Below are 14,058 nucleotides of genomic sequence, written 5' to 3'. Positions count from 1 at the left end.
CTCAGCTGCTTCCATTTTGAAGTCTTCACAGTTGATCTGGCCTACCTTCACTGAGGCACTTGGCTCTGTGTACAGAACAATGTGGAAATTACTCCCATTTAAAAATAATCTGTAAATATTTCTTAAATAGTTACACTGTTTAAATGTGTAGAGTACACACTGTGGTGATGTTTTGGTGTTCTGCGTAACACACTTATCAAAAATTCCTACTTACACCACACCATTATTGTTCTTAATTCCTCTTTTATACACACACCAATGAACATACGCACTGAACTGGCTATTTCTAGAGTGGTCCATCTCCTATTCAGTACCCTCCTTGGTATTCACCATTATCGTTTCAGAGATGCCAGAGAAAACCTCTCCAACCATTCTGTTCAATAGCCATTAATGGGCATATCATCCATGAATTTATCCAGTCCCTTTTTGAAACCTAGCTATGTTATCTGCCTGAAAACGGAGGGAGCTCTTGCCAACACAGCTGGAGTCTTGAACCCACAACTTTAGGCCTAGGAGGCCAGCAAGCTCACCACTGTACCACAGCTACAGTGCACAGCTGTATCTACACTGGACATAGGTGTGCAACATGAACTTAATATACACCTTGTTTCTTGCACTGAAATTTAAATTTTGCATTTAAGTATATACCACAAGTGCTTAGATGTTGATTATATAGTTCTATAATGAGACCATCCTAGAGTCTCGCTACTCAGAAATGTTCCTGCAATGAGAAATGGGATGTTTCTTTGGTATGTTTTACTGTAATCTCTGTCCTTCTGGGGATTATACAGCTCTGCGGGTGATTTGTGTAATTCAATCTAGTCTTTCATTAGAAGTAATAGACAGTCTTAATTACAGAATGCCACATGACAAACTGTTAAAGGTGCTAGAAATGTTGCCAACAGGAAAAGAATTGGACATTGTGAATTTTTATTAATTAGGAGAGTTGGCATTACTGACTGGAAAATCAGATTTGTTTTGTGTCCACTGGAATTATGTTATAGAATTTTTCCCATATGTTGTGAATTGTAAGTTATAAGTGTTTTTTAAAAGACACTTAAAAGTTATCTACTCAGATAAAATCTGCTGATATTGAATACATATAAAATGTATAAGGAATTTATTGGATTTTTCTCTCCTGTAGAAAGTTTGAGAACTGTTTTTCAATAAACTGCAGTCTGTTGTAACATAGCAAGTATGCTAATTCTGTGGAAGGAAGATTATCTGTTCCTCAGAATAAAAATTCATTTTAGACTGTAATCCTGGTGATGTTTTTCCAGATTACTGTATAGCAAGGTAGAGATACGGATAGGCACTTTATATGCACTGTCTCTTCTACCCCTTTCCCACTACCTACCACAGCTGGGAAGTAGGGTTGTCCCTTGACTATGACTAGTACTAATTTGGAAGAGCAGCAGAGTAAAACTCGCACACTCCTAACTAGTTTCACTGCTGTTCAATATTTTGCAGTCTTGTCAGTTTCCATCTGCTGCTGTCTGAAAAACTAACAGAAGCAGCAAACCCTAAAATGACTTAGAGATTGAAAGAAAATACAAATTTCTACTAATGTCTTATTGGTGAAAACCAATTCTGGAAAACTGGATTTGTTTTAGCGCTATGCAGAGAACAAAGAAAAGTTAATGTAAGAGTACATCGCTAGAAACTTGCCTGGGTATTCATACAGAACGAGGACCTGGCAAGTTGAAAAGTATTGGGGAAAAATGTTAATTTCGACAGATGAGACCCACACCAAAGCTCAATTACAGAACATTTTTCCAGCCCAAAGGACAAGGGGAATAGCCTTCCAGACATACAGACACCACTGAAGTGTTATCATCTGCCAGTACATAACTTTCCCTGTAATTAGAACAGGAAGCAGAATGTCTTATATTTAATGTAAACAATACCTGAGATATACCAAGTTTCTGCAGTGTGGTCATTGCTGGCAAATGTTGATTCATTGAGTTAATATGAGGGTCATGATTAAAGTAAAGAAATTAACAGCTATGTCTGGGGGGTTTTAATTGTAAAAGAGTATCTGGTGGTCATTAAGCAGGGAGAATAATAAGGAAAAATTTACAAGAGAATAAAATGGAAAAGAAAATGGTACCATGTTCCTTCACAGTAACCTCTAAGAAAACTCTTGGTTACCTGACTGCATCACCTAGGACCACATGTCATTTTGTTCAAAATGTGCATGTACGTCCACCATAAAGTTTATTTTGTCCGCTTTGTTAGGGATACTGGCTTTTCCATGTTGATTCCTGTAAATTTCTTCTGACAGCTAAAAGTACAGACACATGCGAACACACATGCTTATGTACACACACCCTACTTACCTCAAGCAGGTTTGCTGATGTACATGTAAATCCTTGGTTCTAAATTACTCCATTAGGAATTTTTTAAGTCTGCATAGAGATGGTATCTTTGACTTCCTTCTTATCCTGACAGTTTGTGTTAACTTTTTTTTCTGTAACTGGTTATTTCTTTAGCAGAGAACCTAAATTCCCTATGTACACCCAATATAGTGGGTGTATTTACCCTTCCCACTCCCACAGCTGCTTCTCCTGAGATGTATTAGAGTAGGAGGAGAGTAACAGTCTCCTGAGATGTGCAGCTTTGTTCACATCTAAAGTATAACGTCAACGCTGAACCGTTTTGTTCTCATAAAATATACAGCACTGAGGCTTAATGGATAATGGCATAAATTCCAAGATTTGATGGGCAGACCTTACAGTGATCAGAAAAGCCACTTTCAGTGAGAGTCAGTAAAAGAAGTAAAGCTTCCTTGGGGACTCAAAGTGCTTATTGGTCAGAGAAATGGAGAAGCCATGTCTAGAAACCACAGCTGTGTTAAGAGTCTGTATGTGTATGCTTTGGTATAATGGTTATGCTGCCTTCTACAGAGTCTGCAAAGTGCTTATTATACTTTGAGTACTATTATCTGAATAATACATTACATAAGAAAACAAAAAGGTTGAGATACCAAGCTGAATGAGAAATATGTTGATAGAGTTGGGATGAGTTTTTTTTTTTCCCCACCTCTTTAAAGATGTGCCTCCATTATTTACCGTAGAATGTCCTTTGTACTGCTCTTCTTCAGCTCCAGTGGTACTAAATAGGAATGCCTGGTGAGTACTTTAAAGCCCCTGTACTTAGGATGATCTGCAGCTATTTTTCAAATGTAAACAAAATTTATAACAAGGTGTTCTGAAGAAGCTGGAATCTACTTTGTAGAGTTTTCTGTCCGTAGGACAGGATTACTGCTTGTCTGTCTTGGTTCTTGCAAGGATTCACATTCATTGAAAAGGAGGCCCATAGGTTGAGAGCAGACGTTATCATGTCCATACCACAATCACTTTCAAAAAGCATTCAGGAGGTTGAGATATTTACTGCTGTGGGCCTGAGGAAAAATCTGTATGTTTCCAATGTGAAAAAGACCATATCCAGCTTAGTTTGCTATCTGGAATAATGAATCATCTCATGGCTGCTTTGTCTCCCTTTGGTTAGACACTGCTATTTTCCATGGATAGGTTCTTCCTTTAAGTTCTTTTCTGAGAGGTTCAGTGAATGTATATTTTCTAAGTTACACTTTGTTAGATGTTTCAGCCTGTAGCTCAAAGGTTTTTTGTTATTGTCTTTGACCTTGGCTCATGGGATTGCAAGAGAAAGCTCCTGTCTTGGGAATCCATGTCAGATATGTCTTGCTTTGATTTGTTGATCTCCTGTTCTGCCACTGACGACTTCTGTGCCATTGGGGCAAGTCATCTGATTCTCTGTTTCCATCTGAAAAATGGGAAAAGTATTATTCTGCTTAAGAAGGATACATTGAGGATAAATCAGTAAATTCTCCAGAGGCATTTAGATACTGCAGCAATGGGGACCATATAATTAATAGTTTATGGACAGTAACCAAGGAATGTTCTGACACTGTGACTCTTATAATGCACAAAAGCAGAATTTTAGTGTGATATGGAAGAGGGCTGCAAACTTTAAGAAGATGGAAGCTTAGGGTGTTTATAGATGTGCTCTGGGAGGTTGGGGAGAGGGGTCGCTTTAATTAGTGCAGCTCCAAGAGCCATGCTAATTAAAGCATCCAGAGCATCACATGTATCAGCATCCCCATGCAGAAAAATGGTGGCAGGGCACTTTGAACTCAAGCTCATTGAACAAATTTTAGTTTAAAGTGCCCTGTCACCATTTTTCAGCATGGAGACGCTGATGCGCGTGATGCTGGAGTCTGCTGGAGTGCAGTAATTAATTACCACACTCCACCAGAGTCAATTAATTGAGTCTTCTCCAATGCGCTGTAATTATAGTGTGTTGGAGAAACCTCCTTGAATGTGTATAGGAGCCCTTAGCAGCCAATTTTGGAGCAAACTCCTACATTTATCAGCCCTCATAAATGCTAACTGATATGATGGATCAAAATTCCAAGCAAGGGCAAGGCACTGTTCCCTTTGGAGAATCCCAGTGACATGTCCTGCACCCACCCTTTCCAGTTCTAGTAGGAAGTTAGGTTAAAAATAACAAAAGAAAGTTCTTTTTCACACAGCCTGTAATTAAAGTGTGGAACTCATTGCCACAAGATGTTGGAAGCTGATAGTTTCACCAGCATCAAAAAGGGATTGGACAAATTCTTGGAGGAAATGATTATCAGTAGGTATTGAGCATGGGAGTTAGGGGTACAGCCTCTGAATCAGAACTTCCTGGACTTTAACTGCTAGAGACTGCAAGTAGGAGAGAAACTGTGGAAAAACTCCTGGTCATATCTGTTCATACCCCCTTGCCGCATCCATTCTGCACTGTGAGATGCAGGACACTGGGCACGATGGTCTGACCCAGTAAATGGCAATTTTTGTTACGTAAATGTCAGATTCTCCCTGAGCACTGTCCTAAAACACTCTGCACTGCACCACTAACATTTTATAGTGAGCTTGGCAACCAGCACATTTTTTAACCCTGATTAATTGATCGGTTCCTCTTTATAGCCATAGAAACTGATGTTTCTCATGATCTGGAAGAACTAAAAACATCTTTTGGGGGAAAATGTGGGAGGTGTACTCTTAGTTTTTCTTCAGGTTCTACTATAGTGTAAGAAAAAACACTTGAGAAGTATGCATGGCTGTGGGGTGGGCAAACAAAAGCAGAGGAAATATGGATCTTCTAATGTTAGGGGTTGGTTGTTTTGTTTTGGTTTTTTTGGGAGGGGGGTATAGCCTTAAACCTCCTTTTAAAATAGAGAGATTTTGAAGGAGGGAGGGTAGGAGGAGAAAGCACAGAATATACAGTGCGTCAGGAGAATTGCATTCCCTGGGAAACCTAGACACATTTCTTGAATTTTACAGATTAACCCCTATGTAACATATTCATGTTTTCAATCTATGTTACATAATTTTCTGATTTGACAAACCAGTTGCTGTTACTGTTCAGCAACCGGGAGGCATTTTAAACCTCTTTGCTGGTAAAGAGGGAGTATATTTTCCAATTATTTTAACATTAACTTCACTTTTTAAGTACTAATTTGGGGCCATTGAATGCACTAATGTAAAGGTCCAGTCAGCTTGCCAAGGGCTACAGTGAAACTGTAATGAGTAGAGTTGAGCAGGGGTCTTTTGCGGTTGTTCCAGCTAGAAAATTCTGAAGTATGTTCCACTGGAAAATATATATAAAATATACTATACAGTAGTAGTATGTATCTGTGTGTATAAAGGTTTTAGCAGTATTCCAGTAGTACATATAGTACTACTATCTGTGTCTCTGTGTGTGTGTGTGTGTGTGTGTGTGTGTGTATGTACATGCACATGCACGCGTGCGCGCACACACACACTATAATAGTAGTACTGAGATATATACACACACACACATACTATTGGAATATTGTAAAACCTTTATATATAATGTGTGCGTGCGTGTGTGTGTGTGTAAAAATAACGTGTGTGTGTGTATATATGTATATATAGGTATGTATATGTAGGTATGTATGTAGATTTTAGCAATATTTCATCAGCCTACAAGTGTACTTTGAACAAATAAAACACTGCTTGTTTTTTTAAGGAAAAAGCCAGTGGGTTGGAGGGGGTTATAGGTACGGGGCTATTTAATTTCCTGCCAAAGTCCTTCCTCTGCTCTGTGCTTACAGGCTCCCTGGAGCTGAGCACCATATAATTGATGTGCAGCCTGCATTGCTGAAGCTTGGACTGCACCATTCTGCAAGCGAGGGAAGATGTAATCTGATCCCTCTGCTGCGAAGGGAGGAATCGGTTCAGTCAAGGCTTTGACAGGGCAGAGTCTCCTCCAATAATCGTCCCCCTCTCTCTCATTATTCCCTCAAGTTCTACTCCGTCAAGCTGCATGTATGTATGCGTGTCCTAGGAAGCGGCTTGCTACTGAGCTTCATTTGCCTTTACGGTGGAGTTTTGCTGCTGGTTCTGCTGCCTAATCTTCCTTTTCTGACGTGCCCGAGCATGTCCACATTAGAGTCTGTGACATACCTACCTGAAAAAGGTTTATATTGTCAGAGACTACCAAGCAGTCGGACGCACGGGGGCACAGAATCGCTGAAGGGGAAAAATACTGAAAACATGGGGTTCTACGGCACTTTAAAAATGATTTTTTACAAAGTAAGTAATCTGTTGGGATTTTTTCTCCTCTTTTGCTTGTGTGCATGTGTGTGTCGATGAAGAAAAAAATCTGTATCATCAGAGATGGCTGCAGTATCCTCTTTTTTGGTGGGTGGCTGGATGCCTGACATTCTGCTCTATACGATGAATGAAGGCAAATAATGAAATGACTAAATGAGATGCAAAAGCCTTTCATTTTAGGCATCCAAAGAAGTAATATATCTTAATCTGAGAATTTGCAGTCAAATAAACTGCTTCACTCTTGAAATGCAGCTCAGCTGCACATTAACAGGAAAGCATTTTATGTATATAGTGTTTTTTTCCGGGGATCCTCTTTCCTTGTTCCATATCACTCGGGCTTTATTTGATTTTGAATGTTACTTAACATGCATGCACTATAAGAGTAACATATGGTTGATAAATGCATGTAAATGCAGTATGCTATGGAAGACTTTGGTACTGCTTAGTGTTGTTCCTGGTAACGATGCAGAATACAGTTGATTTTTTTTTTTCACTGCAAGACCAGTTATTTCAATAAATCAACAGTGTCTAAAGACTCCATGATTCATATTTACAGGAAAATATTTCATAGGAATGTTTACTTGATTTCTGATGTAAGGTTTTAGTTGCATAAATATCTTCTTAAAATCTAAATTTGACACTAGATCACTCTGCTGGAAACAAAGTTTTATTTTAGCGTGCTACATGACAATTGTGTCAGCATATTTGCTAGGTATTTTCTGAGATGCTTGAAGCCCGGATATGTTAGACCTGATTGGAATAGATGCAAAAGTTTCCTATGGTAATTGAGAAAACAAAAATTTGGCCAAGTCATGATAAGATAAATACAGGACTGCATGTTGCTTTAGATGGTCTCTTCATCGGTGGAAGAATAAATGAATATATATGGGAATATATCTGGTTATGCTATTGTTGGCATTACATTTCTTATATGTAACAATTTGCGCTTTTGAAAAAGTAAATCTCCCTCTCTTTTGAGAGAGGGAACTAGAAAAGGTACATAGTCATTGGTGCAATGATATTCTCCCAGGAAAATACGTTTAATGTTTAACTCAAATTAAAAACTTGCATTATTATGAAAAGCCTTCCTTCAGATCCCTACCATGAGTTTCCTCCTTGATGATATAGCAAAATAAATTAGATTTATGCTTCCAGTGGGTTTTTGCTGGCTTTCTCCTGTACAATGATAAAAGATGGTCTCCATTAGTCTGTGATGCTTAGAACAGTGTGGATTTTTTTTTCTCCTCTTTTTTTGGGGTGGAGTGATATTAGCAGGGTTGTTTTCTGTTTTGTTTGAGGTGGGGGGAGACTTCTGTTTAATGTTTGCATGGTGACCTGCTGTGTTGCCCCGTGTGAGGCATGGGCAAGAAAACAAGGTTAGCTATAAAGCAAGCTTTTTGCTGTGCATGGTTCCCCCTTCCCTTCCTCTTTTCCCCTTTGGTAAAAACAGAATGGGTAACCTTAGTAAACCTTTCTTTTGTGCTTGTTCATGGATCAAAATTAAACTTTTCAGTGACTTGTTTTAAAATGATATATAAATATCTAACTATATGGAAAACAACATGTTTCTGTGTATGTTAAAGCTTTTGCAAATCCAGCTCATTTGAGGCAGGTAGACTGGTACAATAAATGGTTAAATCTAAGCACAAAGATTACATTTTTAGAAAACCTAAAACTATTTAACATTGTATTAACCTAAAACCATATATCCTAACATGAAATTGAAGAAATAAAATCATTGACAAATTTAAAGTTTGAATTTTGTTGCACAAGTAGTTTTTGCATTCTGCAGCCAATAGTACTATTAATAGCTAAAACATTTTCCCTACCTTATCTTTAAAAAAAACAAACAAACAAACCTTCATTTAACATAAAATGATTTTTAGCTGAGTTCAAAAATTTGTGGTTTAAGATTACCAGCATATGCACAGAGTAATCTGTACTTGTCTGGCAGGATGAATCTGACTTTCACTGGTTTCAGTCTCCTTGGTAATTTTTGCGGACTTGATTTTCCTTTTTCCTTTTAATAGTTGCCCTGCTTATTATTTGTTTTTTGATCATATCTAATTGTGGGTGACATTCAGGATTAAATTTCTTTTTCATCTTTACCCCTTTCGGAAAAATGTTGGTGTCATCTTTGTCAGTTTTACTGCAGTTTCATAAATATTTGAAACGTTAAATTAAAAATGTTAAGATAAGTCTTTGGGTTTTTTTTCTTTAGCTTTTTGTTTTAAAATACTAAAATATACATTTGGTGTTCAATGCAGGGGGGCTACCCAACATTTAACCCTTTGTTATAATAGTTATGGAAGTAGAATAATAGGAGAAGTATTTTGTTTTGTAAAGAATATACAAAGACTAATTCTGTAAATACATTTTATGTGCATTTTTTTAATTGAAACTTTGAAACCGGTAGTAAGATAATAGTTTTAGTTACCCAAGTCCACAGTAGTAATGATACTATACATCATTTGTATAAAAGGTACTTTATTAGTAAGTACTGCTTTGTTTTATTATTGCAGTCAGAAACTTTAATGGAAACACCTTACTAAAACTGAGTATTGATGTTAAAAGGAAAAAACTATTAATTTTAAGTATTACCTGCATGACTCATGATGGTGATGTAACTGAAACTGCAATCTTGTTATTATTTATCCCTGTTTCCCCGCCTCTGTCTTGCAGATGAAGAGAAAGTTGGACCATGGCTCCGAGGTTCGTTCTTTCTCTCTGGGAAAGAAACCCTGCAAAGTCTCAGAGTACACAAGGTAAGTAAATGTAATACTATATCATCTGGTCATGATTTGTTATTTACATCAGTCTTTCCAGCAGTCTTTCCAGCTTCTCAGCCTGAATCAGGGGTCCTCTCAAAAATTAACACTGGACAAGGGAATGGGTAGTGATAACAATATTAGTTTGCATTTCAGGTGGTTAAAACTATGGGAGCTGAAGAGTTTTAAGAGAGTAGATAAAGTTGTGCTGCTTCTGTGTGAAGATTTTCATTTAATTCTTAATATATGCCAGTCTATTTAGGGACTTCCAGAGACCTCAACACCTCCTACGGAATAAGTGTGAAATCAGTCAGGTTTTAATAGGGACATTATGATAAGAAGAAAACACCAGCTATTACAAAATATGATTAAAAGTATCACTTTGCTATGGCAACTGGAATACTAGAACGGAAATATATGTAGGCAGTACAGACCATCTGGTCCTCAGCAAGTAACACATACATACTTGCTACCTAAAATATGAAATTATTAAGGGACCTGTTCTGCTCCCTTCTTGGTGTTGAATGCTACTTCATTGCACAAATGATTCCAGTTATTTCACTGAGACTCCTTACAGAATAAGCACTGCACAGCATGAGTAATGATGGTAGAATAGGGCCCTGGACGCATACATTATAACTCCTGTATGTATTGTAGTTGCCATAACAATGGTCCTCTGATATCCTGCTGCATTCCATCATTTTGGAATTTACACCACTGTAAAACTTCCTTGCTGTAATAAAAATCAGTCTACTGCAGGCAAGCTGCTTACCACTTAAAATTGGGTTGGGATGTCAGTGCTATGAAATCAACCACAGATGCATCTTTAAAATGTAACTTCTTTCCTTTTAAGAGACTGGCTGAATAATGAGTGAAAATCTAAGGAAATGTGAAAGAAACCTGTTACATACCTAGTCCATGGATTTCTAAACATGGCATAAAAAAAGGTAGACCAGACCTTGGTGAGAGGAGACACAATTGTTCAGACTTCAAGATCTTGCTGCAGTTGATACATTTTTCTCCCAGTTTTTTAAAATCATTCTGCCAACATGCTTCCTCTACCAGTAGCAATCCCCCTCTGCACAGAGTTCTTGGTTCCCACAAAATAAATTCAGTAAGCTATGCAGTTCATCCAAATGCAGCTAATTTTTTTTCAAATGATTGTTTTACCTGTCCTGCTTCCTAGAATAGCTGATGGATAAGCATTAATAGAATAAAAATATTCAGAATGCTATCACTGCCAAAGGCATAAAGTTTGAACAGAGATCAAGTGGTTTAATGTAATTTGACTTCGAAGGAAAGAGATTTTGATATTTTCTGTTGTAGAACACTGAAGTTTTGATCAAGAGGCCTAATATAGGAATTCAGTCCAAGTATGACAGTCCCAAATACTCCATTAAAACACATAGCCATCAAATATTCCATATATTTTTAATGTCTCTTGTTTTAGGGTAATCTCTGTATGCCATGTAATTTACAACAGGTAAATCTGTCCTATTCGATCTTGCTACCTATGGCCAGTCCTACTATAGATATTTTACTTATAGGAAAACACCCTGTTCCATAATAAGAACAGTGAAGCAAATGTGGAAAGGGTGTGTTTCAGAAATAGATTACCTGAGCTATTTTCCTGATACTTGTTAACCCACACTAAGCATGCAATTTGTCCCATGGCTATAGGGTCAGCACAAGGTCCATGTACTAATCAAATACAACATAATCTTTATTTTGAGAGCCTTATTTTTGAGCTTTAAGTGTTGTCTAGACCTTTTGCTGGCCACTTTGCACAGGGATTGAGAGAGTTAGCAAAGCCACTGGTTTTAGAAATCTGTTTTGCAGAAATGCATAGATCAGCTTCAACTCATTACTATGTATTTTGGGGCCTATTAAATGTATAAGAACTACTTTTTTCATAGATGGTTCTGTAACCTGACATTTTGAATCACCAAATCAAACTCTAGTTAATAACAATATAGGTAAAATTTATTTTAATTTTTGTGTGTCAGTGTTTTTGAGTTCTCCTGGGTGAAACCAGCATGTTAGATTGGCAGCTCTGATGAACCTGGTTTGCTTGCATCAGTAAAACTAAATAGACTATTTGCATTAGTTGAATATCATTAAAGAGTCTGGCCTGTGCACTGTTATGTAAAACCAAGTGCTCTAAACTGTTTTTCATATAACATTCACTGATACAGATAGTAAAGAAATAAATTTGTCCACATAGTCTTTAATTTTCTTCACTATATGCAATTTTGATGCATACTAAAACTGTCCTACAGAACTTGGAAAAAGAAAAGTTATGCATCAGTGATATAGTAAAAGAATGAATTATGTATAATTCAATCCTTCGCCAGTATTATATAGCTGTTCTGTGTCCAGTAAAATCCTGAAAACCACATCTGCTAAAGGGTTAGCTTTACTATATACTAAAGCAAAAGATCAGAGCCTCCACTCTATTTTAAGTTTGTAAGTACTCTATATAAAGACATTTTAAGTAAAAGATCCCAAGTTTGTATTGAGGGAGAACTGAGTAAGATATGGTCAGACAGAATTACTGTGGATTTTATAGGACTTCTGAAAAGATTAAGTTTTCAAAAGACACCCAGATTTGAAGGTGCATATTCCTCTGCATCTGATCTCTTAAATAGGCTGATGAGAAAACTATGGGTCAAGATGGTTACAGAGCTGCTGCTTCTCTGCCCAGTCCCTACCCCCTTCTCTCTCCCCAGCTCCTTCCCCCAAAAACACTACTTACTAGTCTAACAATATGTAAACTTTTACAACTAAGTAAAATACATCAAAGTCAGTCTCTACAATAGCAAAGAACTATCAAATCATGGACACATACACACGCGCGCGCACACACACGTGCGCGCGCACGCACACACACCCTCCCTCTGTAGTAATACTCGTGTATATATATATACTGTTGGAATACTGCTAAAACCTTTATATACATAAACTAATCCCTCCTTGCCACACCCCCACTTCTTGCCAAGGACTTTTTCTTAGTTTGGCAGAAGCAGCAACACATTTGTCCTTTAGATCTAAGACCTCTGCATCCCTGCTTCAAATATCAGCAGAAAGCAGGCAGCCAGGCCTCCTACCATACTTAGTTCCCCTGAAGTCAAAGGAAATATACTTCATCTCCTGGCCAGTTACTACAGTATTATACATTTGGCTTTTAGAGGACACTCCCTATACTTTCCTAGCAGGAAAATGTAGCACTACAGTGGTAGAAACAGGTGGTTTTATGAAAGTGAGAATGGTAAATAGCCTCCTCACCTTGTTGTCTGGGTAATTTTATCATATAAAACTCAGTGTCCTTTATTTTTTTAATTAGGCTGTGTGACTACTGTACTAAATTATACATTTTTCATAGAGGTTTTTATTTTCCCAAATCCAGTTCTTTGTGACTTGTACTTCTTTTGCACGTAGCACTACTGGACTTGTGCCATGCTCAGCAACACCTACTACTTTTGGGGACCTGAGAGCAGCCAATGGCCAAGGACAACAGCGGCGGCGTATTACATCTGTCCAGCCACCTACAGGACTCCAGGAATGGCTGAAGATGTTTCAGGTAAACATTTGTAGAACACAAGTAATGATCTGAAATAGTTCAACTCAAGATTAAAGAAAAAACTTGGTTCTATAAAAGGAGTCAGCTTAATGTGTCCTTAGAGGTCTCTTTAACTGATTCTGTGTACTTCTGACAAAATAAATGGATATTAGCTTTAAGTGTAGTTTTCCAATCCAGGTAATTATTGTAGAGCTTCACCAAAAAGGTTGCTTTTCTTAGGTTTTTAAATAAATTAAACTGTATTGTTCAGTACTTTAAAATTTCATGCAAATACTGTCCAATGTGGAATTAGGTGTTTTTGTGGCCTCAAGCTAATATGTGACATTTTCACTTTGAGACTTATAAGCATTAGTGCATACTTTGTATCAGTGTGGTTATGGTACTAAATCTATCCCAAATCGGATTTCTTTAACTGGTAACTGGGGTACCTGGATTATAATGCTTTAAAACCTTAGTTATTTAACAGAAGTATTTCAGATTAAAGAGAAACTTTGTGTTGGTTTTTGCTGTTCTTTGTGGTGAATATATCCCCAGTTTGTACATGTGCATATAATTGAAAAGAAAGTCAAAACAAGAACCCCTCCCCCCTTTTTCACCCTAAACAATGACTATGCAAAGTTACATTGAGCAGGAATTTGCAAAACCAAATTATACACATATGGCCCCTACCTAGGAATGGAAACATGGGTAGACACCAATTTAATTGGGAGCAAAGCCAATAAATTAACTTAAACTTGGTGTGCATTTCATAGACTTGGATTTAGTAGGCCTGTGTACTAACTGGATAGGTAATGGCCAACCTTGACTACTCCCCAGTAGCAGTAAATGCAGAGGAGCTAAAATATCTCCTTATATAGATGTCTCTTACTATACAGCATAGTGGTGTGTTTATAAAATGCAAAAAGACTATACATTTAGAATTAAGCCCAACATTTTTTGGTTTTAGTTTTAGGTAGAAGGAATGTTCAGTTTTATCAATCTAAAATAGAGAAGATGGACTCACTACATAGGAATTATTTCCATTATTATTAGCAGTGAATGTCAGAAGTTTAATGGAAACACAGTA

At 37.3% G+C, this 14,058-nt stretch overlaps 1 protein-coding gene across 7 annotated transcripts in view; it reads left to right on the top strand.

The window, feature by feature from the left end:
* Window positions 1-14,058, top strand: part of FBXW7 (F-box and WD repeat domain containing 7) — a 253,244-nt gene that overhangs the window by 207,920 nt on the left and 31,266 nt on the right. For 6 of the 7 annotated variants that reach the window (XM_090036396.1, XM_090036393.1, XM_090036394.1 and 3 more), the window contains 2 exons: window positions 9,327-9,409; window positions 12,851-12,992. In XM_090036396.1, coding sequence (XP_089892522.1) covers window positions 9,327-9,409; window positions 12,851-12,992 — 225 coding nt within the window. Of the gene's footprint in view, window positions 1-6,292; window positions 6,624-9,326; window positions 9,410-12,850; window positions 12,993-14,058 lie in introns of those variants that run through there. The other variant, XM_090036397.1, reaches the window with a different exon arrangement.

Source organism: Crocodylus siamensis, chromosome 2 (assembly GCF_052110815.1).
Source record: "Crocodylus siamensis isolate JL-2025a chromosome 2, ASM5211081v1, whole genome shotgun sequence".
In the NCBI taxonomy this organism is placed as follows: Eukaryota; Metazoa; Chordata; order Crocodylia; family Crocodylidae; genus Crocodylus; species Crocodylus siamensis.
The sequence above is the reverse complement of the archived record's forward strand: the minus strand, read 5'-3'. Positions and strand labels throughout refer to the sequence as shown.